The 24,957-nt window shown below is 42.7% G+C and overlaps 1 protein-coding gene across 1 annotated transcript in view; it reads left to right on the forward strand.

Moving 5' to 3' along the window:
• The window catches only part of LOC145343756 (USP6 N-terminal-like protein), a 111,966-nt gene that overhangs the window by 83,218 nt on the left and 3,791 nt on the right, over positions 1-24,957 (forward strand). Inside the window, exon 10 of the mRNA XM_080190053.1 lies at positions 13,725-13,847. Coding sequence (XP_080046179.1) covers positions 13,725-13,847 — 123 coding nt within the window. The remainder of the gene's footprint in view (positions 1-13,724; positions 13,848-24,957) is intronic.

Consider the following 24,957-nt stretch of genomic DNA (forward strand, 5'->3'; position numbering starts at 1 on the left):
TTAGTCATCTAATCAATTGGGCCTTCTGTGTTGCAAATGTTGAGTTCTGATTCTGCCTTTGCCAAAATTATTTTTTTGAATAATTATTGAAATTGCTTGAGCTCATCCCTCCCCTCCCACTGGCCCCAAGGAATAATCATTCCTCTTTTCTCTTGGAGTTCTCCTGATTGAATTGTACAGCTTAGATTTTGCTGTTCATTTGTGTTTATTTAAAAGTTTTATCTTTTATTACTGACTTTAGTTAACCCTTATCCTGCTAACAATGTGCATTCACAGCCAGATATGGTCTAGAAATCATCTGTCGCCAGCAATGCAGTGCAGGTCTCAATCATATCTTTCCACCATTAACCCATTCATTCCCTTAACAGCTCTGTAAAAATACCAGGTAGAGGCATGTTGCTTTAATGCCTTACGTATTTGTCCATTAATGTTGCCAACCATAAGTTAGAGCAGTCCATTGTACTGTAATCCGGTAACTGCACATTGTATTGTAATATGATAGTACATTAAACATCACTGAATACAGCAAATGTTAAGGGGACTGATAATTGCACTCCAGAACTAGCCAACTTTCTAACCAAGTTGCCCCAGTACAGCTATCCAACAGTTTAGAAACTTGCGCTCCAAAACTAGCCAACCCTTTTACGAAGTTACTCCAGCTATCCGACAATTTAGAAACTTGCCCAGGTATGTCCTGTCCGCAAAGAGCAGGACAAGTTCAGTATGGCGAATAACTACCCCATCAATCTAATCTCGATCATCAATCACTCAAATGTGAACTCAGAAGTGAGGATGATTACTCAATGTTCACCACCATTCACAACTCCGAAGATACTAAAGCAATCAACACCTGCATGCAACAAGATTTGGGTAACATTAAGACTTGTGCTGATTAGTGTCAAGTAAAGTTTGTGACACACAAGTGCTAGTTAATGACCATCTTCCACAAAAGAAAATCAAATCACCTTCCCTTGACATTTAATAATAACCCCATGCTGAAATTATCATTGGCCAGAGATTTAACTGACCAGCCACATAAATCGGTCAAAGCCTGGGAATTCTGCAGTGAGTAAGCCATTCCCTGATTCCCCAAAGCCTGTCAACTGTCTACAAGACAGAAAATGAGGGGCCAGTCATGTAGGAAAATGAGGAAACATTTCTTCATTCAAAGGGTTGTAAATCTTTGAATTCTCTACCCCAGAGGGTTGTGGATGTGTTATTATTGAATATATCTAAAGCTGAGAGAGACACACATTCTGATCTCTCAGAGAATCAAGGTACATAGGGGGCGGGCTGGAAGGTGGAGTTGAAACTGAAGATCAGTCATGATCAATGGGCCATGTGGCCTTCTCCTGCCCCTATTTCTTATGTAGGCCAGGGGTGTGTTAGAATGCTCTTCACTTGCCTGGATGAGTGCAGCTCTAACAATACTCAAGAAGTTTGAATTATACAGGCCAAAGCAGCCTGCTTGATTGGCACCCTTTCCCCACCTTAAGGTCTTTATCAGTGGCTTTAGTTTCTGGAGTTTGGCCAAGAGGACACTGGGGTGGGCTGCAGCAGAGGGATTAAAAGGTGTGAAATTGTCAGGAAATGGTGATGATGGAATGACACCTTGGGGAAACCGTAGCACTCACAGGCAGGCTTCAGAAGCAAAGAGGTCCTCAAAGGTTCCTCCAGTTTCTCATCCTCATCCTCCTCCTCCTCCACACCCAGCCACTAAGGCAGCCTCCGAATACCTGATGGTAGAGCTGCCTCACAGTAACAAGGTTGGAAAGCATGAAGCAGACCAGTACAAACTTAGATGTCCACTCTGGTAAGTTCTGCAGGACTCCCTCTAAGTGATCCAGGTTACTTCAGGATGCTGATGTTTTATTCCACAATGTTCCTAGTGACTCCCTGGCTCTCATCATAGGTGTGTTGTCTTTGCACAGTAAATTAGCAAAGCAGAATGCTGAGCCAGCAGTACAGCCAATAGCCCTCATCACCAAACAGCCCGCCTCTGACTTGGCTTGGTAGCCAAAAGACAGTAAGAACTTTCTGCCCTGGGATGAAAGCATCAAGGTTACCACCTGGATAGCGGGCCTTTATTGACATGATATTCTGTGCACAGTCCCACACCAACTGCGCATTACTGAAACAGTAGCTCTTACAATTCTTCCAAACCCCATTGTCTACATGATTCCCTTGTTTCCCAGAGAATTGGTTATCTCAATAACTGGCAAAACTACATGTCCAAACCATCAAAGCAATGACAGTGAAGGAGAAGTGCTACCCACTGTCCATGGAGGGTTGAGCCTTCTAGGGAAAGCTCTCTTCCTCCTTCTCTGCACAAACACTGTACCTTGTCTGTAGCTGTCCTGTCGTGTTGCAATCCAGGAGTGTCTGCACCAGCAGCCCTCTAACTCCATGAGGCTTTCTCTGCACCAGGCAGTAAACCCCTTTGATCTTCACAGAATCCCAGTAGTGCAGAAGGCCCATTGAGTCTGCACCGACCACAATCCCACCCAGACCACATACCCTTAACTCCACCAACTTACCTTGCTAATCCCCCTGAAAGGGACAATTTAGCATGGCCAATCAACCTAACCTGTACTTCTTTGGAATGTGGGAGAAAACCAGAGCCCCTGGAGGAAACCCACGCAGACACAGGGAGAATGTGCAGATTCTGCACAGACAGTGATCCAAGGCCAGAATCAAACCCAGGCCCCTAACGCTGTGAGGCAGCACTGCTAACCATTATGACACCCCAATCTGACCTTCTGACCTTCCAATCCTGACTTTTCTGTCAGGAAACTGCCACATTCCCTTCAAAATTCAACAGATCACTAAGACTGCCCAAGAACATGCCAAAGTGATTACACAAACCACAAGAGCAAAAGTAAGGGAAAAAAACCTTTACTTCTAAGTTGCATGGCTAGCCCTTTAAGTAACACTGATGGGGGGGGGGGGGTGTGGGGGGGGGGGGGGGGCGGTGTGGGGGGCGGGGTGTGGGGGGGGGTTATTCTCTCGTGCAGCTAATCACGTTCAGCTGGGACTGAATAGGAGTGAGTGATAACTGGACCTCTGCAATCCAATTTGACAGAACTGGCTGATGTCATGATCCAGCCAATCTGCATGTCTCACATAGGCTATGACTGGAAGTATTCTGGTCAGCATTATCCCTCTTTGGAGAGACCAATGCCCACTTTTGCAGAATGATGTCAAATATTAAAATAAGGATGTGTTCATGAATTCAGCTTTTGAATTTTTTGTTTTTTGAACAGATAACATTTTTAGGTTAAAGATCTGACCAAGTCATTCATTTTGGCTTTTAACATCCTGCAACCTCTCAGATGTTGCAATAATGATCCTACTCCCCCAGGTCCTTCAAAAGTACTTGAAATCCTATACTCTTCGAATTGTGATCCTTAAGCTATCTTGGAGATGTGAAGAAATCCCAGTGAGCAGGACGACAGTGAGAGCTTGGCTAGGCCAATGGAAACCTGTCCTGTTTATCAGACGTCCAGAAAAAGGCACAATAATTGCACAGCAGTTCATGAGAGAAAGTCCCTGTAGCAATCCGTGTACCTTTGTTGTTTCAACTCTATTGAAAAGATTCAAGAAAAGCCTGGAGCAAAATGTTAAAAGGGTCTCATGATGACTAATTGCAACCTTTCTGTCTTCCTGGCTCATGGGATCATGTTTGACTTTGCTATTTGTTACAGAAAATATATTGTCATTTTTCCAGTGAAATGATTACTTGCATCACAAAGAAAGAACTTGCATTTTAACTGTGCCTTTCACAAACATATCCCAAAAGCTTCACGGACACAGAATTATTTTCAAGTGTAGTAATGGTTTGGGCAGAATGATCTATTCCTGTTCCTCTGTTCCTATTACACTTAAAGGGATAGCATGATAGAGGTAAGTAAGATATCTCCACTGGTTGGGGAGTCTAGAACCAGGGGACACGATTTCAAAATAAGGGGGATGTCATTTGGGAATGAGGAGAAACATTTTTACTTTGAGGGTTGTGAATCTTTGAAATTCTCTATCCCAAAGGGCTATGGAAGGTCAGTCATTGACTATGTTTAAAGTAGAGAATAGCATATATCTAAATAACAGTGACATACAGGAATATAATGATGGTATTAGTTTTGAGAAGAGTAGAATACAAAAGCAGGGATGTAGTGCTGAGGCTTTTTAAGGCTCTGGTCAGACCATGTTAGGAATATTGTGAGCAATTTTGGGCCTCCTATCTAAAGAAGGATATGTTGGTCTTGGAGAGGGTCCAGAGGAGGTTCATGACAATGATCCGAGGAGTGAAAGGCTTGATGAATGAGGAGCATTTGAGGACTCTGGGTCTGCACTCGATGGAGTTTAGAAGGATAAGAGGGGATCTCATTGAAACTTACAGAATACTGAAAGGCCTGGATAGAGTGGGCGTGGAGAAGATGTTTCCATTAATAGGAGAGGATTGAAGAGCACAACCTCAGAGTAAAGAGATGACCCTGTAGAACTGTGATGAGGAGGAATTTGTTTAGCCAGAGAGTGGTGAATCTGTGGAATTCATTGCCACAAAGCTGTGGAGGCAAGGTCATTGAGTGTATGTAAGACAGAGATAGATGGGTTCTTGATTGGTAAGGGGATCAAATGTTATGGGGAAAAGGTGGGAGAGTCGGGTTGAGAAACATATCAGCCATGATCGAATGGTGGAGCAGACCCGATGGGACGAATGGCCTAATTCTGCTCCTATAGCTTATGGGGAAAAAGGCACTGAAATGGATGATCAGCCATGATCATATTGAATGGCAGAGTAGGCCTGACAGTCTATTCCTGCTCCTGTGTTCATATATTGTGATGCAGTGAAACATGGCAGTCACTTTGCACATAGCAAGATCCCACAAAGAGCAATCATGTGTTTTAGTAATGTTGATAAGTGATAAATATTTGGCCTGGAGGAATTTCCCTGCTCTTCTTCAAAATAATGCCATGGGATTTTTTGCATCCACGTAAGAGGGAAATTTCCCCCATTCACTTTGAGAACCAGTTTTTACTTTGTATAAGGTTGGTAAGAATCTCTTTAAAAGATAGTTGCATTTAATTGTAACTTTGGTTCATTCAAATAATTAACTTTAAATGTTCATTACACATAATTTTTCCAAGGAACTTAGAAGTCAGTATTTGATAAGAGTACAGCTCCTGTGATTGAAGTGTTGTTGCTGAATAGAATTGGCCACAGGCCATTTACTCCAAGGCAAGGTAGTAACAGAAATTTATTCAGACACTATTCATCCTGTACACTGCGAGGTATCATGATGCGCTCAATGAAAAATGAGAAAAGCACCTTTTTAAGCACATTGTTGTCAATACACTGAGAGAATATTATATTTCATCAATGTAATTATATTTACTTTAATCGGGAGCATAAGTTATGTTATTGGTTAGCAAGAACATGATGCAATATCAACCATCCGATCCTATAACATTTCAAATTAGCTGGAAGCTGTCTAGTGCTGTGGAATTTATCCATGTGTTGGATTAGTGTGGGAAAACTTGATTTTGTAACAACTATTTAATTTCTTTTTGAAAAGTAAGTTCAGTCCTATTTTAGCAAATACCTGCCATGGCTGAGTAAGAAACAATCTGGCTCTTGAGTCAGAGTTCAAGTCCTACTTTACAGACATGACTACAAAACCAAGCTGACAGTCCCAATGCAGTATGGAGGGAGTGCTACAGTTAGGCATTGCCTCTACTTTAAGCCAACTTCAGACACCAGTCCTGTAGGTTCTCTACTTTTCTCCATACCCATCAGTCCATGCCTTTTCTTCGTTTTTCTGATTGAAGACTGCAGCTTTCTCTGTACCGGACTGGCTCCCCCTCAAAAGGCAGCATTTGACCATATGGCATTAGGAGCCCAAGCAAAACTGGAGTCGGTAGGAATCGGGGAAAACTGGTTGGAGTCATATCTGGCCACAAAGGTTCTAGTGATTGGACGTCAATCATCTCAGTCTCAGGACATCACTGCAAGAGTCCCTCAGGACAGTGTCCTTGGCCGAAACATCTTCAAGCTGCTTCACCAGACCTTCCTTTCATCATAAGTTCAGAAGTGGGAATGTTCGCACATGACTGCACAATATTCAGTATCATTCTCAACTCTTCAGATATCAAACAGATCATGCCCAAATGCAATGAGAGCTGGACAATATCCAGGCTTTGGCTGGCAATTAGCAAGTAGCATTCGTGCCACACAAGTGCTGTGCAATGACTATCTCTAACAAGAGGGAATCTAACCAAGGCCCCTTGACATTCAATGGCCTTACCATCACTGAATCCCCCACTATCAACATCCTAGGGTTGCCATTGACCAGAAATTTAACTGGATTAGCCATACAAATACTGTGTTTACAAGAGCAGGTCAAAGGCTCCTGGGCTGAGTAACTCACCTCCTGACTCCCCAAAGTCTGTCCATGATCTACAAGGCACAAGTCAGGAGTGTAATGGAATACTGTACACTTCCTGGATGAGCGTAGCTTGAACAACAGTCAAAAAGCTCAACCGCATCCAGTATAAAACAACTTTGATTGACACCTCATTCACAAACATTCAATCTCTGCACCACCGATGAACAAGATCACTGCAGGAATTCACCAATGTTTCATACACAGAACCCTCCAAGCTTACAACCACTACCATCTGGAAAGACACAGCAGCAGATACCTGGAGGTAAGTTACTCTCCAAGTAACCCCCAGGATGTTGTGGGTTTCAGTGATGGTAATGTTAAGGGGTGATGTTTGGATCCTCTTTTGCTGGAGATTACCTGGATCATTATGCTGGATCATTACCTGGCACTTGTGTTGCATGAATGTTCCTTAACACTTCTAGCTGAAGATGGATATAATTGCTTCAATATTGTCTTTTGCACTGATATGCTGAGCTCTCCTATCATGGTGGATTTGTGGAACCTCCTCCTCTGGTTACTTGTTTAGTTGTGCATCACCATTATCAACTGGATGCAGCAGGACTGTAGAGCCTTTTTTCTCATCTGTTGGTTGTGGATTGCTTTCCTCTGTCTACCACATACTACTTCCTATTCCAGTGTTGTAGCTTTACTAATTTTTCACCTCATTTTTAGGTGCACTTGGTGATGCTCCTCTGCTGCACTCCTCATTGTCCCAGGGTTGATCACCTGTCTTGATGGTAATGTTTAAACTGAGGGAAATGCTAGGCCAGGAGGTTATAGATTAAGTTTGATCATAATCAGGGCGGTATGGTGATACTGATGCCTCACAGCGCCAGGGGCCCGTGTGGGGTTTGTACATTCTCCCCATGTCTGCATGGGTTTCCTATGGGCACTCCAGTTTTCACCCCACAGTCCAAAAGATGTGCTGGTTAGGTGTATTGGCCATGCTAAATTTTCCCTCACTGTGCCCGAACAGGCACGGAGTGTGGCGACTAGGGGATTTTCACAGTAACTTTATTGCAATGCTAATGTAAGTCTATTTGTGACACTAATAAATGACCTTTAAAACTATTCTTCCACTGCCAGTGGCCCAAAGCACCTGATGGATTCTCAGTTTTCAGCTGCTAGATCTGTTTAGAATCTATCCTTTTAGCATGGTGGCGGTGCCACACAACACAAAGGAGTGTACGCAGAATGAAGATAGGACTTCATCTCCACAAGTACCATTCAGTGATGCCTCTCACCAAGACGATCATGGACAGAGGCATTTCAGCAGGTAAATTGGTGGTGGAAAGGCAAATTAGCTTTCCCTCATACCTGCCTCAGGTCCTTTCTGGCAGGTGTGTCCTTCAGGAACTAACCAGCTTGGTCAGTAATGGTACTCCCAAGTCATTCATGGAGATAGGCATTGAAGTCCTTTGCACAGAGCACATTCTGCACGTTTGCCAACAACCTCAGTGCTTCTCCCAAGTGATGTTCAAAAAGCCAGTAAATGATAAATAGTGAGAGGTTTCCTTGCCCATGTTTGATCTGATGCCTTGAGATTTCAAGAGTTCTGGAGTCAATGTTGAGGACTTCCAGGGCCAAGCACCTCTGATTCCGTACCACTGTGCCATCACTTCTAGTGAGTCTGTCGGTGGGACAGGACATCCCAGAGATGGTGATGGAGATGTCTGTGACATTTGTTGCAAAGTATGGTTCTGTGAGTATGACTATGTCTGTCTGTTGCTTAACTAGCCTGTGAGACAGCCACATTTTGGCATCAGTCCTCAGTTATTAATGAGAAGGACTTTGCAGAGTCAACTAAGCAAGCCTAGTAGTGTCTGGGATAATGCTGGTGGGTCCAACTGGATGTTCTTATTAGAATTTTTGTAGCGATTTGATACTGAGTGACTTGCTATTGCATTTCAGAAGGCAGTTAAGAGTCAGCTGCATTAGTGAAATAGATGAGTTTTACCCAATTCATCATTACTCAAAGTAACTTTTTAATTCCAGATTTGATTTAATTAATGACATTTTAATTCTCCAGTTGCTGTGGCGAGATTTGAACTGTTGTCTCTGGATCAGTAGTTCAGGTCTTTTGATTACCAAGCCATGGCATAACCACTATGTTATCACACCAATCACTACCACAAGAAGTTACTGAGACAAGTAGCATAGATCCATTTAAGGGTAAACTGGGTTAACACATGAGGGAGAAAATAACAGAAGGCTCAGCTTATGGGGAACATAAACACCAATGAAGACCATTTGGGCCAAATGTTTCTATGCTGTAAATCTATGTACAATTAAACATGTTTCAACTAACTCCCATTCAGCCAAGATGAATTTGAACAAGGTTAACACCCTCTTTTATCCATCAAACCATCTCAATCCCACCATCCTGTTAAATGACCCCAGGCCATAATGTCAAAGAAACACATGGAAATGCTCATGGGATTCAGGCCAATATTTATCCCAAACAAGTTCATCCTGCACCATGGCAGTTTAAGAATTGCATTTGGTTTTATAGATCTGAAAATATAAAACTGAATAATAGTAAAAATTGCCATTAGTCTGTCAGATTATCATTTGAAAACAATCTGTTTCACTGATATCCTTCGGGGAATGATATCTGCTGTTCTTACCCAGGCTGAGATTGTGTGTGACTCCAGTTCCACACCACATAGAGTGCAGCAGTTCAAGAGGAAGGTCCACCGACCCTTCTCAAGGCAACTAGGAACAGTCAAGAATCATAGAATCCTTACAGTGCCGAAGGAGGCTATTTGGCCCATCAAGCCTACACCAACAACAGGATAGGCCCTATCCCCACATAGTTATCCTGACACTAAAGGTCAATTTAGCTTGGCCAATCCAACTAACCTGCAAATCTTTGGACTGTGGGAGGAAACTGGAGCACCCAGAGGATACATGAAAAATGTCTCCATACATGGAAAACTTCACACAGACAGTACGCTGAGGCTGGAATTGAACCCGGGTCTCTGGCGCTGTGAGGCAGCAGCGCTAACCACTGTGCCGTGCTGGGCAGCCATGCTAGCAATGACCACGCCCTGATTAAGAATGTGAAAAAGATTTGACACCGTCATTATGCAGTATTGAAATTGGCTTGTCATATGTTCAATTTGCGTATAGTTTGCAGCAATAGCTTTAAAAGCTGTCTTTGCTTTTATGGATCACTTACAACTTCTTTAAACGACAAAGGTTGGTTTATCAAATTGCTTAACTAAAACAAGTAGGCCCCTGATTTGTTTTGAGAGAAAAAAACATTTGGGGAATTTGAATGTAAATCTCCCTTTTCCACAGAGAACTATTTGGAGGTGATTGTGGTTGTCTCAACATCTCCTCACCATTGTCTTGAAACGAGATTTGTTTACAAAACAATGTGCTTCCCGTATTATGTCTGATTCACAGGTAGCAGCAAATACTCCCGCAGTGCTTCTTCCCAGGGCAAGTAGGGTGACATGCGTCACTCACCCACATGAAGAACGGATGTGCGATAGGAGGAGTTTGGTTTTTATTATCATAATTTAGCGCAGAGACACTGCTATGGTTTTGTCTGCACTGCCTCAACTTCACACACATGTCTGCACGCCCACAGCCGATGGACGTGGAGATAACAAGGAAACAAAGGGCCACCATGCTAATTTGGATATGTGAAACTTAATGCTTTTTTATTTCAATGGAAGTTCACAATGTTAAAGAAATAAACGTGTCCTGCCCTGCGTGAGAATCATTGCTGACTCTGCATTCCCTGCTCGCAACCCTTGCCCCAGATATTTATTTTTAATTAAAGGGAGGTCTGAAAGGTTTTTTTTTATCCCGATGACATTTATAGAGACAAAAGAATGCTCTTTTCTGAAATTTCACTCAATGTTTCATAGAATTATAGAGTCGCTATAGTGCAGAAGGAGGCCATTTGGCCTATTGAATTTGCACCAACCACAATCCCACCCATGCCCTATCCCGTAACTCCCCTTTATTTACTCTGCTAGTGCTCCTGATACTGAGGGGCAATTTACTATGGCCACTCAACCAAACTCACACATTTTTAGAATTTTTAAAAATTTATTTATTAGTCACAAGTAAGGCTTACAATTACACTTCAGTGCAGTTACTATGGAATTCCCCTAGTTGCCACACTCTGGCACCTTTTCGGGTCAATGCACCTAAACAGCACGTCTTTCAGACTGTGGGAGGAAACTGGAACACCCGGAGGAAACCCACGCAGACACAGGGAAAACGCGCAAACTCCACACATACAGTGACCCAAGCCAGGAATTGAGCCCGGGTCCCTGGCGCTGTGGGGCAGCAGTGCTAACCACTGTGTCACCATGCCATTCCTTCTCTGGAGTGTGGGAGGAAACCCGAGCACCCAGATGAAACCCATGCAGACACAAGGAGAACATGCAAACACCACAGTCACTAAAATTGAACCTGGGTCCCTGGCGCTGTGAGGCAGCAGTGCTAACCACTGTGCGGCTCACTTTCATATGAAGTATCATTTATTGGCTTTACTGTCACTGCTGTCCTACAGTCTTTAACATTAATTGTTTTGCAGTCGGTCTGATGGTCATGGAAGAATGACCACCTCAATGCCAAAGGGTACAACTATATGGCCACAAATTCATATATGTTTTTATGCTGATGATTTGTTCAATTCCATCGACCATGTGGGCAGCTGGTAACCAAGGCACTAAACTGCACAATTGCAGTATTCTTTACTACTTATTTTAGTGATTTTTTTTTAAATCCCTCTCATCCTTTGTTGGATTTATTTGCTTTAAAGCTTTGTAGGTTAAGGGAAAATTGAATGGAAGTTTTTAAATAAAGAATTATCTTGCATTTATTTAGCACCTTTTCACACTTTCAGGATGTTAAAATAGAGCTTCTAGCCAATTAAGTTCTTTTTTGAAGTGTTTTTCTCCCCTAGAATATTCAGTTTTCTTGTTTCCACTCTGGGAATTTCCCTTTCCAAACCTCTCTCCCTTACTCTTCAACTTTCCCCTCCTTTACAAAAGGCTTCCTCTTGTTCCTGTGTCAGAAAATGTACATTTTGCTTCCCTGCCATTTCTTTTAAACAAAAGAATGAAAATTCTGCATTCAGAAAGAAAGACAGGCCCTATGTTTATGTATCACCTTTCAGCTCATGTAGGAAACAAGGTCCCATAACAGCAATGTGACAAATGGCCAGGTAATCGCTTTTTTATGATGTTAGTTGAGCAGTTAATATTGGTCTGGTACACCGGAGCGAATCCCCTGCTTCTCTTCAAAATGAGGACGCAAATGGTCCATCAGTTAGCCCTCACGTCACAATGAGCATAAGAAAACATGGACTGCAGCAATTCAAGAAGGCAGCTCACCTTCTCAAGGGTAATTAGGAACGGACAATAAATGCTGATCTAGCCAATGACACTAAATCCCATTAACGAATATAGAACATATATTGGCTTTGGAGGAATACAGCGTGCGTTAAACAGAATGGATTCCAATGATTAAATTACAAGGAGAGATTACACAAATTAGGATTGTATTCTCTGGAATTTAGAAGGTTAGTGGGCTGATGTGATTGATGTTTTCAAGATTTTTAATGCATTAGATAAGATAGACCCAGAGAAACTATTTCCATTTGTTAAAGAATCTAGGATTAGGAAGCATCGATTAACAAATTAGGTCCAGAGCTTTCAGGAGTAATTTTGGAAATGCTTCTCCATACAGAAAAGGTGGTAGAATCATAGAATAGAATTACAGAATCATTACAGTTCAGAAAGAGGCCATTTGGCCCAGTAAGTCTGCACCAATGACAATCCCACACAGACACAACTCCCCTAACCCCACATATTTACTCCACTAGTCCTCCTGACACTAAGGGACAATTTAGCATGGCCAGTCCACCTAACCTGTACATCTTTGGAACTTTCTTCCACAAGAGACATTTGATATTAGATCAGATTTTTAGCCTAAGATTACGATTCATACCATTCAAAGAAATCATTGCTGATCTTCAACCTGAGACTAAATATTGTCCAGGTTTTGCTGCGTATGGTTTTTTTCAATACCTGAGGAGAAACGGATAATGTTAAACATTGTGCAGTTATCCACAAACATCCGCATTTCTGACCTTATGATGGAGGGAAGGTTATTGATGGAACAGCTAACGATGGTTGGGCCTAGAACATCCTTCCTGAGGTGTGCTCACAGTAGTCAAGTGTGGTTTATCTAGAGCTTTATATAGCTGAAGAACTATTATTCCCTGTATTCTAATCCTCTAGAGATGAAAGCCAGCATTTTATTTAGCTTTTTGATTATTTTCTGAACCTGATCGTGGCATTTTAATGTTAATTTTATTGTTGATTGTTGTAAAAACACATGTTATTCATGAATGTCCTTTAGGGAAGAAAGCTGTCCTTCTCTGGTCTGACCTGCATCTGATTCCAAATCCACAGCAATGAGGCTGACTCTCAGTTTCCCTCTGAAATGACCAGCAAGCCACTCAGTTCAAGGGTAATTAGACATGGCCCTTGCCACACACCATGAAAGGATTTCTAAAAAGCACTCCCTCCCTGTATCACAAGTTTCTGGGATCAATTCCCATTCCAGGACTTGAGTATAAAAAATCAAGGTTGACACTCCAGTCCAGTGCCAAGGGAGTGCTGCACTGTCAGAGGTTCAATCTTTCAGATTGGTTGTTAAACTGAAGCCTCATCTGCAGGGTTGGGTGAACATAAAGGGGATCCCATTGCAACATTTTGAAGAAGAGCAGGGGAGTTCTCCCTGTTAGAGTCCTGGACAATATTTATCCTTCAGTCAACATGACGAAAACAGGTTGTCCTGTGATTGCTGGATGTGGGAATTTGCAGAGCGCATAGTGCTTTTCCCTGCAACAGTGACTACATCTCAATCATACTTGATTGCCTCTAAAGCATGAATGCAAGTCTTCATTCTTCATCAACAAACTTGGAAATGTGGTTTTATCATCCAATCAGCTAAGTTGTTAATAAATGTGGTGAGCAGTTAAAGCTGGACACATTCTTGTGGCACACCAGTTACATCAGCTGTCATGTGGGTGGTTGGGGGGAGTGGGAAATGGATGGGGTTTGGGGGTGGATGGGGGCACGGGAGTGGATGGGGAGGAAGGGGGGTGAGTTGGGGCTTCAGCCTGAACTTTGTGCTCAAGTCACTGGAGTGTGACTTGAACCCATGACCTACTGAGGGACAAGAGTGCTGCCCAGAGACATGGCTGACATATGTTTGATGGTTAGGTGTTCTTTGATATGTTTACAGGCAGGCACTCCATCCAAGCAGCTGCTGTGGAGAAGGTGACAAAGTTAAATGGGAAAAATACACCTGACTCCAAAGGAGCAGGGGGGAAGAGGTCAACGAGGTCAAGTGCATCAGCGGGAAGAGGTACCTCTCCACTCTATATATTACCTTTTCCAACTTGAGTTAGAACTTCGGTCTGTTTGTTTTGCAAAAGGATTTAAACAAAATAATGGTTGTAAATACAAAGTGGAGGACGTTTCAACACATTTAAGCACCAACAATGTGTCGGCTGGCTAACATTCCATAAAAATAAACTGGGTGGTGAAAGCAAATTCAACGATAATTTGCCTTTACTTAATACTGCCAAAGCACATAAAAAGAGCTTTACCAGACAAAATTATATAGTGAGTGATAGAGGAGACATTTAGGCCAGCAGTTGAAGTCTTGGTGAAAACTATAGATTTTTAAGAAGTACAATAGCTGGGAGAGAGAGATGTAGGGATAGTATTCCAAAGCTAAGGGCCCGGGCAGCTGAATGCACTGTCACCAATGGTAAAGCAATGAAAATTGGATGCCGGAGGAGCGCAGAGGGTTGCAGAGCTAGTTGTAAGTAACTTTCGAGAGAGCACAGGATAAAGAGTTGAAAAGAAAAATGTTTTCAGAACTATTAGAGAAAGAGGGACTAAAGTGCCAGCACAAATTTGTTAAACCAAATAAATTAAGTAGAAGAATTGGGAAATCATGTTGCAGCTATATAAAATCTTGGTTAGGTTGCATTTGGAGCACTGCCTGCAGTTCTGGTCACTGCACTATCAGAAAGACATGGAAAGTTTGGAGAGAGTGCAAAGAAGGTTCACCAGGTCGTTGCCAGGTCTCAAGGGCATTGACTATGAGGACAGGTTGAATAAACTAGGATCGTTTTCGCTGGAAAGCCAGAGGCTGAGGCAAAATCTGTTAGAGTTTGACAAAATCATTTGAAGCATGACAGTGTGGATAGTCAGAGGCATTTTCCCAGGTTGGAAGTGTCAATTACAAGGGGGTACAGGTTCAAGATGAGAGGGGGAAAGTTCAAGGGAGATTTCCGGGTAAGTTTTTCATGCAGAGAGTAGTGGGTGCCTGGAACGCGCTGCCAGAGGAGGCAGTGGAAGCAGACACATTAGCAACATTTATGAGGCATCTGGATGGATACATGAATAGAGAGGGAATAGAGGGAAATGGACAGAGTAAGGGCAGAAGTTTTCTTTTTAGCTTAGTTAGGGCATCACAATTGGCCCAGACTTGGAGGGCTGAAGGGCCTGTTCCTGTGCTGTACTTTTCTTTGTTCTTTGTTCTACCCCCTTCAGTGTCTTATCATTTTGTGATATTCAGTCAAAGGGAAAAAGTGTTTTGCAACATTCTCCACAATAGGCGAAATGGAGGATGATTCATTCCCCTGTCCACCCAATTAGTGTCTTCATCAAATCCATCCATGGGCTCACCCATCTCTTGAAACTCTTTCAACCCTACAACACCTGGATTGAAGTGCAACTGGATGGTGTGATAGTGGATTAAACCAGCACACACTGTCTGAAAAGACAGCAAGGAGCACAACACTTGATTTTCTGATATAAATACCATGTGGTTAAGGTCACTGACCCTCCATGATTGTCCTGGAGTTTCCAAAAATAAAAGATTAATCTCTAAGACATGAAGTGAGCAACACCCAGGAGAAAAGCCATAGGAAATTCTCATGATGAGCAGGTGAATTGACTGATTTTATTGCCTGCTTCTCATTAGTTTCACACAATCAAGGACAGTCTAAAGTTTAACATGATCGCTATATTGTCCCCTTTCAACCATCTTGTTAGCGTACTAGTACTGCAACTCACAAATCACTGTAAAGTCAATGTTGCTTCATTGGCAACTAAACGTGGCTCAGTCTAATGATGGGAACCTCAAGCAATGTAACCAACCAGAGTTAGCAAAGAGCCATTGCAAAGTGTCTTTTATTGGTGAAGTTTGGAGTGGGAAGTAGATGGGAACGATGTTTAATTCATTCATCTATCTGAAGTAGGTTTAAGCACAAGTCCAGAATGAAAACATACTCCTGTTTTGCCAACTAAGTCGAGATTAGAAAGACAGCTGAAGATTTGTTTGCTCTGGCCATTGAGAGCTGCACAGGCTTTTTTGAGTTTTTAATCTGTGCAGGTGTCTTGTGCTGTGGTTAGGTAACAATTGGGTAGAACTCTGCTCCTATTTATCTAAAATCACAACTGAATGTTTTGCCCATTCACTTTTCCATGGATTGATATTCTCTTCAGTTAAATCCTGTAACCAGTTCAAAGCATGAATTTGTACAAAGTCCAACTCAGTTGTTGACAGATTAGCAATGATTCTTGTTTTGTTTGAAGTTAATCTTGCCAAGTTTCTGTGGTGGGTTTTTTTCTGGGGCAGGTTTCTTTTAATGTGCAACTCCACGTCCTGATTTTTTTTTTCTTTCTTAATGTTCTTTCTCGGGATGTGGGTAATTGCCCATCCCTAGTTGCCCTCAGAAGGTGGCAGTAGAGTGCCACTCCCTCCAGTACCCACTGTTTGCACAGCTGAGTAACTTATTATGCCACTTCAGAGGATGTTGAAGGGCCCCAGACAGCTAGTGGAACTGAGATGGAGTAAAATGTTAATGATAAGTGAAACAGGATGCAAAACTACCCTAGCACCCACAGACCCCTGCTTTAGGCAAGACGTGCCTCAATGTACTGGTGAAGCTGGGTGTGGCCTGCAGTTGCTTGCAAATGGAAATCCTAGGCCCTGAAAGAATCATATAGCACAGAAGGAGGCCAATCAGCCCCCTTTGATAAAACAAACCAATTAGTCCCATTCCCCCACCCACCTTTCTCTTCCCGTTTAGCCCTGAAATTATTTTTTCTCTGAAATTATTAATCCAATTCCCTTATCAAATGACTATTTGTTTCTAAAGACAGAAAATGCTGGTGTCAAACTGTCCCTGCCCCATCGAACTCATTTTCCCCCTATCTTGACTCCATTCTCTCTCCGCTCGTCCTGACCCTTCCTACCTATGCAAAATCCACAAACTTGACTGTCCCAGTACGCCCATCATGTTAGCCTGTTCCTGGCTCATCAAACTCTCTTCCTCCTATCTTGACTCCACTCTCTCTCCTCTTTTCCAGTCCTTTCCCACCTACATCCAGCATTTTCTATTTTTGTTTCAGATTCTAGCATCCGCAGTATTTTGCTTTTAACTATTCATTTCCACTGCCCTTTTACTCACTACAAAAGAACGTTTGCCTCATCCCTCCTTACCCAGGGTTGAGAACTTTATGCCACTTGGCAGAATTCTGACCTTTTGTTAGCGTGGATAGAGGATTGGTTGTCAAATAGGAGGCAGAGAGTGGGGGTCAACAGGTGCTATTCGGATTGGCGGTTGGTGACTAGTGGGGTGCCCCAGGGGTCGGTGCTGGGGCCTCAGCTATTTACCATTTATATAGATGATCTGGAGGAGGGAACCGAGTGTAGGGTGTCAAAATTTGCTGATGACACCAAGATTGGGGGAAAGGCAAATTGTGCGGAGGGTGGGGAGAGTCTACAGAAGGATCTAGATAGGCTGGGCGAATGGGCCAGGAAATGGCAAATGGAATTTAATGTTGGCAAGTGTGAGGTGGTCCACTTTGGTAGGAAGAATGGTAGGAAGGACTATTACTTATGTGGCGAAAAACTGCAGCAGGCGACGGTGCAGAGGGACCTCGGGGTCCTTGTGCATGAGTCGCAAAAAGCCAGCTTGCAGGTGCAGCAGGTGGTCAGGAAGGCGAATGGGATGCTGGCCTTCATAGCGAGGGGGATTGAATATAAAAGTAGGGAGGTCTTGCTGCAGCTGTATAGGGCATTGGTGAGGCCACAGCTGGAGTACTGTGTGCAGTTTTGGGCGCCGCACCTGCGCAAGGATATTTTGGCCTTGGAGGGAGTGCAGAGGAGGTTTACTAGGCTGATACCGGAGTTGAGGGGGTTGAGCTATGAGGAGAGGCTGAATAAACTAGGCTTGTACTCGTTAGAGTTTAGAAGAATGAGGGGAGATCTCATTGAGACGTATAAGATGATGAATGGGATGGATAGGATAGAGGTGGAGAGACTCTTCCCGCTCAAAAAAGACAGTAGGACTAGGGGGCACAGCCTCAAGATAAAGGGGAGGCGGTTTAGAACGGAGTTGAGGAGGAACTTCTTCACTCAAAGGGTGGTGAATCTCTGGAATTCTCTGCCCGTTGAAGTGGTGGAGGCTGCCTCGCTAAATATTTTTAAGAAGCGGGTTGATGGGTTCTTGATAAGAGAGGGGATTAAGGGTTATGGGGAGAGGGCGGGAAAGTGGAACTGAGCCACGACAGATCAGCCATGATCTTATTGAATGGCGGGGCAGGCTCAAAGGGCTAGATGGCCTACTCCTGCTCCTATTTCTTATGTTCTTATGTTCAATTCCTCCCTTTAAATTTTTCTCCCACCTCTACATCCCTTTGGCCATCGCTGCTTCTAACACAGGCAAAGCCAGGAGGAGAGACCCTCAGAAATCCCAGCAAATTTGCCATTAACAAGGCCAGGGACAGGCTCAGAGGGCTGGAGGTGGGGTTGTGAAACATCCCACTCCCATCAAAGGGACATGGTCTACTGTGGACCATTTGGGAGAGCTGTACAGTTTGGCAGGCAAGGTGGAAGGAGCCGTGGAACTGGGATCCTGATAGCATGGTGGGAGGGAGAGGGAGCAAAGTAGCCAGGGTTCAGAAGATCCAGCGGGTTTGATTTGCTTTGATTGATTTATTATTGTCACATGTATTGGTACACAGTGAAAAGTATTTTTTTTTTGCGCGCTCTACGGGCAGAACATACCTTTCATAGAGAAAGAAATGAGAAGTGCAGAATGTAGAATTACAGCCATAGCCAGGGGGTAGAGAAAAGGTGTAGAGGATGTACTGTGTGGCAGAGAGTGAGAGCAGCAGAATCTGGATTCTGCAGGCTCAAGAGGTGGGCTATGGGGTTCTCTGCGGGATTCAGCAGGACAGGAGTGGGAGAGGGAGCACAGAAGCCCAAGCTTGATGTAGAAGTCTTTATTGTTCTGGAAGACCAGGAAACAGTGACTGCAGAGGATGGAACAAAAATGTCTCAGACCTGGAAATTCCCAAAGTTAGTGAGGTAAATTCTGCACTGTGTGTGATTCATTGATTTGTCAAGTCCAAAGAGAATGTGGTGTTTAAACTTGTGCACTGGGAGGGTAAATGTGATGGTTGATGACTTCTGATCTCCAGAAAAAAATGGAATTACAGAATTCTTTGCTGCAATAAAATTGCTCACAACACACAAACCTTTCTTCTTTATTTAGTGAGCCCTTATATAGTAATTAGCTTTAAAAAGAAGTTTTGAACTGTGTACAGTTCCGATCACCCTATTATAGAAAGGGTATTATTAAACTAGAAAGAGTGCAGAAAAGATTTACTAGGACGCTACCGGGACTTGATGGTTTGAATTATAAGAAGAGGCTAGATGGACTGGGACTTTTTTCTCTGGAGTGTAGAAGGCTGGGTTATAAAGATCTATAAAATAATAAGGGGCATAGATCAGCTAGATAGTCAATACCTTTTCCCAAAGGTCGGGGAGTCTAAAACTAGAGGGCATAGGATTAGGTGAGAGGAGAGAGATACAAAAGTGTCCAGAGGGGCAGTTTTTTCACACAGAGGGTGGTGTGTGTCTGGAACAAGCTGCCAGAGGTAGTAGTAGGGGAGGGTACAATTTTGTCTTTTAAAAAGCATTTAGTTACATGGGTAAGATGGGTATAGAGGGACATGGGCCAAATGTGGGTATTTGGGACTAGCTTTGGGGTTTAAAAAAAGAGCAGCATGGACAAGTTGGGCCGAAGAGGCTGTTTCCCTGCTGTAAACCTTTATGACTCTACGTTGCAATGCTTGTCCATTGTATCAAAACAAAAATCACAAAACAAAAGAGTCTTTCTTAAACAACATAACATGAGCATATTGAGAATCAAGCGTGCAATTATTGTTGAAAATTGTGATTCGGTAACCAAGTTAATTTTAGGAAATAGAACAACCTGGTTTATATTAATTAATATCCTAAAATTAATCTGATAACTTGCCTCTGCTGGTCATTCAGACAAGCATGTTTTTTTTGCTTTATAAATAATTTTTAATTGAACCAAATCCAAATGAAAGTTCTTGCAGAATAGAATAAAATTGACTTATTAATTGACACTCTTTGACAGAGTTCAACTAACTACCCAGGAGGTGCAGTGAAGCCTGAATCACAGCTGATTATAGTGAATCAGTGCCAGTTTTCAGTAGCAGTGGCCTGGCCATGAAGGGACTTGTGGGGAGGTCCCAGACCAATTCAGTAATGTGTTAAGCTATTGGAAAGGCCAGGCTGCTGAGTGAGTTATTGAGGGTGGGGAACGGGGAGGGCGAAACACACGTGTGAATCCCGTATCTAAGGAAGGATGTGCTGGCCGTGGAGAAAGTCCAGAGGTGGTTCACGAGGATGATCCCAGGAATGAAAAGCTTGACGTATGAGGAGCGTTTGAGGGTTCTGGGTCTGTACTTGATGGAGTTTAAAAGAATTAGGGAGGAATCTCATTGAAACTTACAGAATACTGAAAGGTCTGGATAGAGTAGACGTGGAGAAGATGCTTCCATTAGTAAGAGAAACTAGGATCTGAGGACACAGCCTCAGAGCAAAGGGATGACTCTTTAGAACTGTGGTGCGGAGAAATTTATTTGGTCAGAGGGTGGTGAATCAATGGAACTCATTGCTATAGAAGGCTGTGGAGGCCAGGTCATTTAGTATATTTAAGACAGAGGTAGATAGGTTCTTGATTGGTAAAGGCATCAAAGGATAAAGGGAAAAGGTGGGAGAATGGGGATGAGAAATTTATTAGCCGTGATTGAATGGCAGAGTAGACTCAATGGGTAGAATGGCCTAATTCTGCTCCTATATCTCAGAGGACATGTGTGAATATGGTGTGGGGGAGGGGTGAAACATGTGTGTGAGAATGAGGCAGAGGGGATATGTGTATGTTGTGAGGGAAATGGTTGATTACAATATGTGTGGGAGCGTGGTGTTGGAAAAGAGTTTCAATGATTCTTCTCACTAGGGAATGTGGAAGGTTTGGCTGAAAGCTACCTGCATGTATAAAATAATAACATTTTTAAAGTACTTAAAAATGCATTTTCATATTTATTTATTTGTCATATTTATGTTAATCTATAACAGAGAAAATGTAATGATTATGTACTGAATTATTTTATGCCGCTTTATTGCTGGTTTGCCTTTGCTGGTATCTGGGATAATGTTAATTTTTAAGAGTCCCATATGTTTGTTTATGGGGAGTGGACATATCACTGGCAATTGTTGCTCATCCTTAATTGGCCTTAAAGGTGATGGTAAGATCAATTGGGATGAAATGGAGATCAGTATGCTAAGCAGGGCCATAATCCTTTATTTCGCAATGCAGGTACACAACTCAACAAGGTCATATTCCATTGTCAGTATAGACTCGTGGAGGGCAACCTGTGGCCAGGGGCCACATGTGGCCATCTAGGTTCTGAGTGTGGCCCATGAGACATTTTGTTGACTGTTGCTTATATGCAGAGTTGTTACATTCCATTAGTTTCCATCCATGTAGTTTTTATCCTCCGGTATGACTGAAGTGATACACACATAAAGCAAGGGCATTTTTTTATTCATTTGTGGGACTCGGGTGTCGCTGGCTGTCCAGCATTTATTGCCTATCCCTAGTTGCCCTTATTCAGAGGATAGTTGAGATCAGCCACAGTGCTGTGACTCTGGAGTGACATATAGACTAGACTGGCAGATTTCCTTCCCTAAAGGGCATTAGTGAACCAGATGGATTTTTTCGACAATCTACAATGGTTTCATGGTCATCATAGATTCATAATTCCAGATGTTGTTTAAGGAATTCAAGTTCCACAATCTGCCATGGTGAGATTCGAACCCGAGACTCCAGAACATTAGCTGAGTTTCTGGATTAATAGTCTAGCGATAATGCCACTAGGCCATCACCTCCCTCTTTGTGAAGTGAGGTGTGTGCTGATTACACACAACATTGACTGTGAGAGATGTGCGTTCCCTCTGCATCCAAAGTGTAAATATTTATATTGTTTTTACCATTTGAAGTTGGTGTCAGTTCTATTAATATATGAATGCTTAAGCACTTTCTATAACTTATGAAACTTATGGGTAAAATATGTAGGGATATGGAGGTAGGGCCTGGGTGGGATTGTGTTTGGTGCAGACTCGATGGGCCAAAGGGTGTCTTTCTGCACTATGATTCTATGAAACATTCAACGTGTAGTCAGTTCAAGGGTCATTAGTGAACGTGCCCCATTTCAAACTTGCAGCCCACTGAGATGAAGGAGGGCCACTCACCTGGCCCACTCACTAACCTAGGTTGTTCATCACTAGTGTAAACTTTATCCTGCATTACATGCACTCACTGAATGCTGAAATGCTGAGGTCTCTTTGGTGATTTGATACAAAGGCATTGGTTTACATTCTTGACAGTAATAGAAGGTAAACAAAGGGAAAACTAATGGTTCTATCTGCTTGAAGTCTAATAATTTCACCTGTTTGAAGTGGCCTAGAGCAATTTGCATTCACTACAGATCATAAAATGTGCTATAATTACAATTTTTTGGTCCCTCCCACCAGCAGGATCTCTGGTCCCATTGAAGTCAATGAGCTTCTGAATGTCTCTCTGCACACATCACACCGAGAAAATTCTAGCCACAATTTCTTGTCACAAAAGATTGTCAGATCTTTAACCAAAAGATCAGATCTTTGTTGTCTTCAGTCATGCTCACCCTGTATACCTTAAATCTGTGTCCTTTGGCTACCGACCTTCCTGTCAGTGAAAGCAGTTTCTCCCTATTGATTCTATCAAAACCTTTCATGATTAATTATAATCACCAAATCTGCTCTCAGCATCAAGCCTATTTTGAGAGGAGGGCTGAATTACTCAATTTGTTAGACTGGTTTAACATTTGGGTTGGCCCGCAGCCATCAGTGGCTAGGATGAAAGCTTCTTTACTCACACTGTGAAAGCTAAGGCACCACCAAGCAGGACTCCACGCTGCAGAAACAAGTCTTCAGCGTTCTGGGTGGGATGGATTTCTGATGAAGTGGCTGCTCTCTTTCACAGCGTCAAAGCCCTTGATTGGTGAAAAGGAACATAAAAATTGCTCAAATTGCACAGCAAGATCCATTAGCCTTGACAAAGAGAAAGAAACACGGCGGGATTTTCTGCTTCCCACCTCCTGGCCTTGCAGACTGTTTTCCAGCAGCCGAAGCAGCTCACCAGTGACCACCGCTGGGATCTTCTGGTTCTGAGAATATCCATGGCATTTTACTATAGCCCACCCAGATACTAGGGAACCCGGGGGTGGGGGGGGGGGGGGGGTAGGGTTCACCTTTGGTGGGCCTGGAAGATCCATGGCAAGAAGGGCTGGAAAATCCTGCTCATAGGAACACGAGGAGGCCATTTATTCCCATAATAGTCTAATCAAGTCATATTTCTCTTATAGTCTTAAACTCCTCTTTAAAATTAGTTAGCAAAACACAGGCGTACTTGCTTTGACTTAAGTTAAAAGTCTTGGAGCTTTCAGACAGCTCTGGAGAGAGAGATACACACAGATAGACACTTCTTTCTTCCACCAGCTTCAGGCAGCAACTACTCTTGGTTTAAATTGAAAATGAAACTGTTTTTCCTACAAGTGTCTTCCATTAACCACATGGCCTTGTCCCTGTCAATAAACTCACAAGAATTTGCAAAATTAATCTAAAATCCCAGGAGAACATAAGTAAACAAAAGGTCCATTAACTCTACAAAGTAACACAACCAAACTAAAATCAGTTATTGTCCTGCATTCTCATCATTTGAGCTGCAAGTTTCTCCGACAAACTGACTCTTGTAACAAAACACTGCGTTTTAAACCAACTCCATATAATGATGCAAAATAGCACAATATCATTACTTAAATAAGATTGAACAGATTAGGAACTATTTCTCTAGAAAAGGGTTGAAGTGTGACCTGAAAGAAGTCTTTTAAATTATGAACACATTTCTTAGGGTCCATGTAGCAAATATATTTCCACTTGTGGGAGAAACCAGAGCTCATACATATAAGATAGTTATAAGTATTCTGCTCCCACAGCTCTCTGTGGCAAGGAGTTCCAAAGATTCACAGCCCTTTGAAAATTCCTTCTCATCTCAGTCTTAAATTGGTGCCCCTTTATTGTGAGACTATACCCTCTGGTCCTGGACTCTCTCATGAGGGGAAACATCTCTCAGCATTTACCCATCAAGCTCCTTAAAAATCCTATATGTTTCAATGAGATCACCTCTCATTCTTCTAAATTCTAATCAGTAGAGTCCCAACCTGTTTAATCTTTGCTCCTAAAACAATCCCTCCATACCGGGCATCATTCTCGTGAACCTTCTCTGAACTGCCTCCAATGAAATAATCTTTCCTTAAATAAGAGGACTAAAACTGCTCTCAGTACTCCAAATGTGGTCTCAGCAGTACCTTGTACAGTTGCAGCAGACTTCCCTGTTCTTATACTCCAAGCTCCTTGAAATAAGGACCAACATTCCATTAGCCTTTCTGATCACCCACTGCACCTGTATACTAGCTTTCCTTTTGTGCACAAGTTTCCCCAAAAATCCCTTTCTGTTGCAGCATTCTGCAATTTTTCTCCATTTAAATAATACTCTGCTGTTTCATTCTCCCTTCCAAAATGAACTTCACATTTGCCCACATTATACTCCGTTTGCCCACTTACTTAACCTATCAATATCTCTTTGTATACTGTTTGTATACCTCTCGCAATTTGCTTTTCTCCCTATTTTTGAGATCGTTTGCAAATTTGGTAATAATACATTTGCTTCCTTCCTCCTTCCTCAGTTTGCAGTCAGGACCCAGATCTTCCTGTTGCTTGCATCCTGCTCACCTGTCCGCAGGTCCGGCCTTGGCCCGCTACAATGTTCCAGTGAAGTCCAACGCAAACTGGAGGAACAGCACCTCATCTTCCAATAGGCATTTTACAGCCTTCCAGACTTAACATTGAGTTCAATAACTTCAGAGCGTGAACTCCTTTCTCCACTTTCACCTCAATTTCCGTTTATTTTGTTTATTTATTTCCATTTCTTCCATCATTTCATTTTGCTACCCTTTTCAAGTTTGCTTTCCAT

This window comes from Carcharhinus amblyrhynchos, chromosome 6 (genome assembly GCF_965287045.1).
Source record: "Carcharhinus amblyrhynchos chromosome 6, sCarAmb.v2.hapA, whole genome shotgun sequence".
NCBI classification, from domain to species: Eukaryota; Metazoa; Chordata; class Chondrichthyes; order Carcharhiniformes; family Carcharhinidae; genus Carcharhinus; species Carcharhinus amblyrhynchos.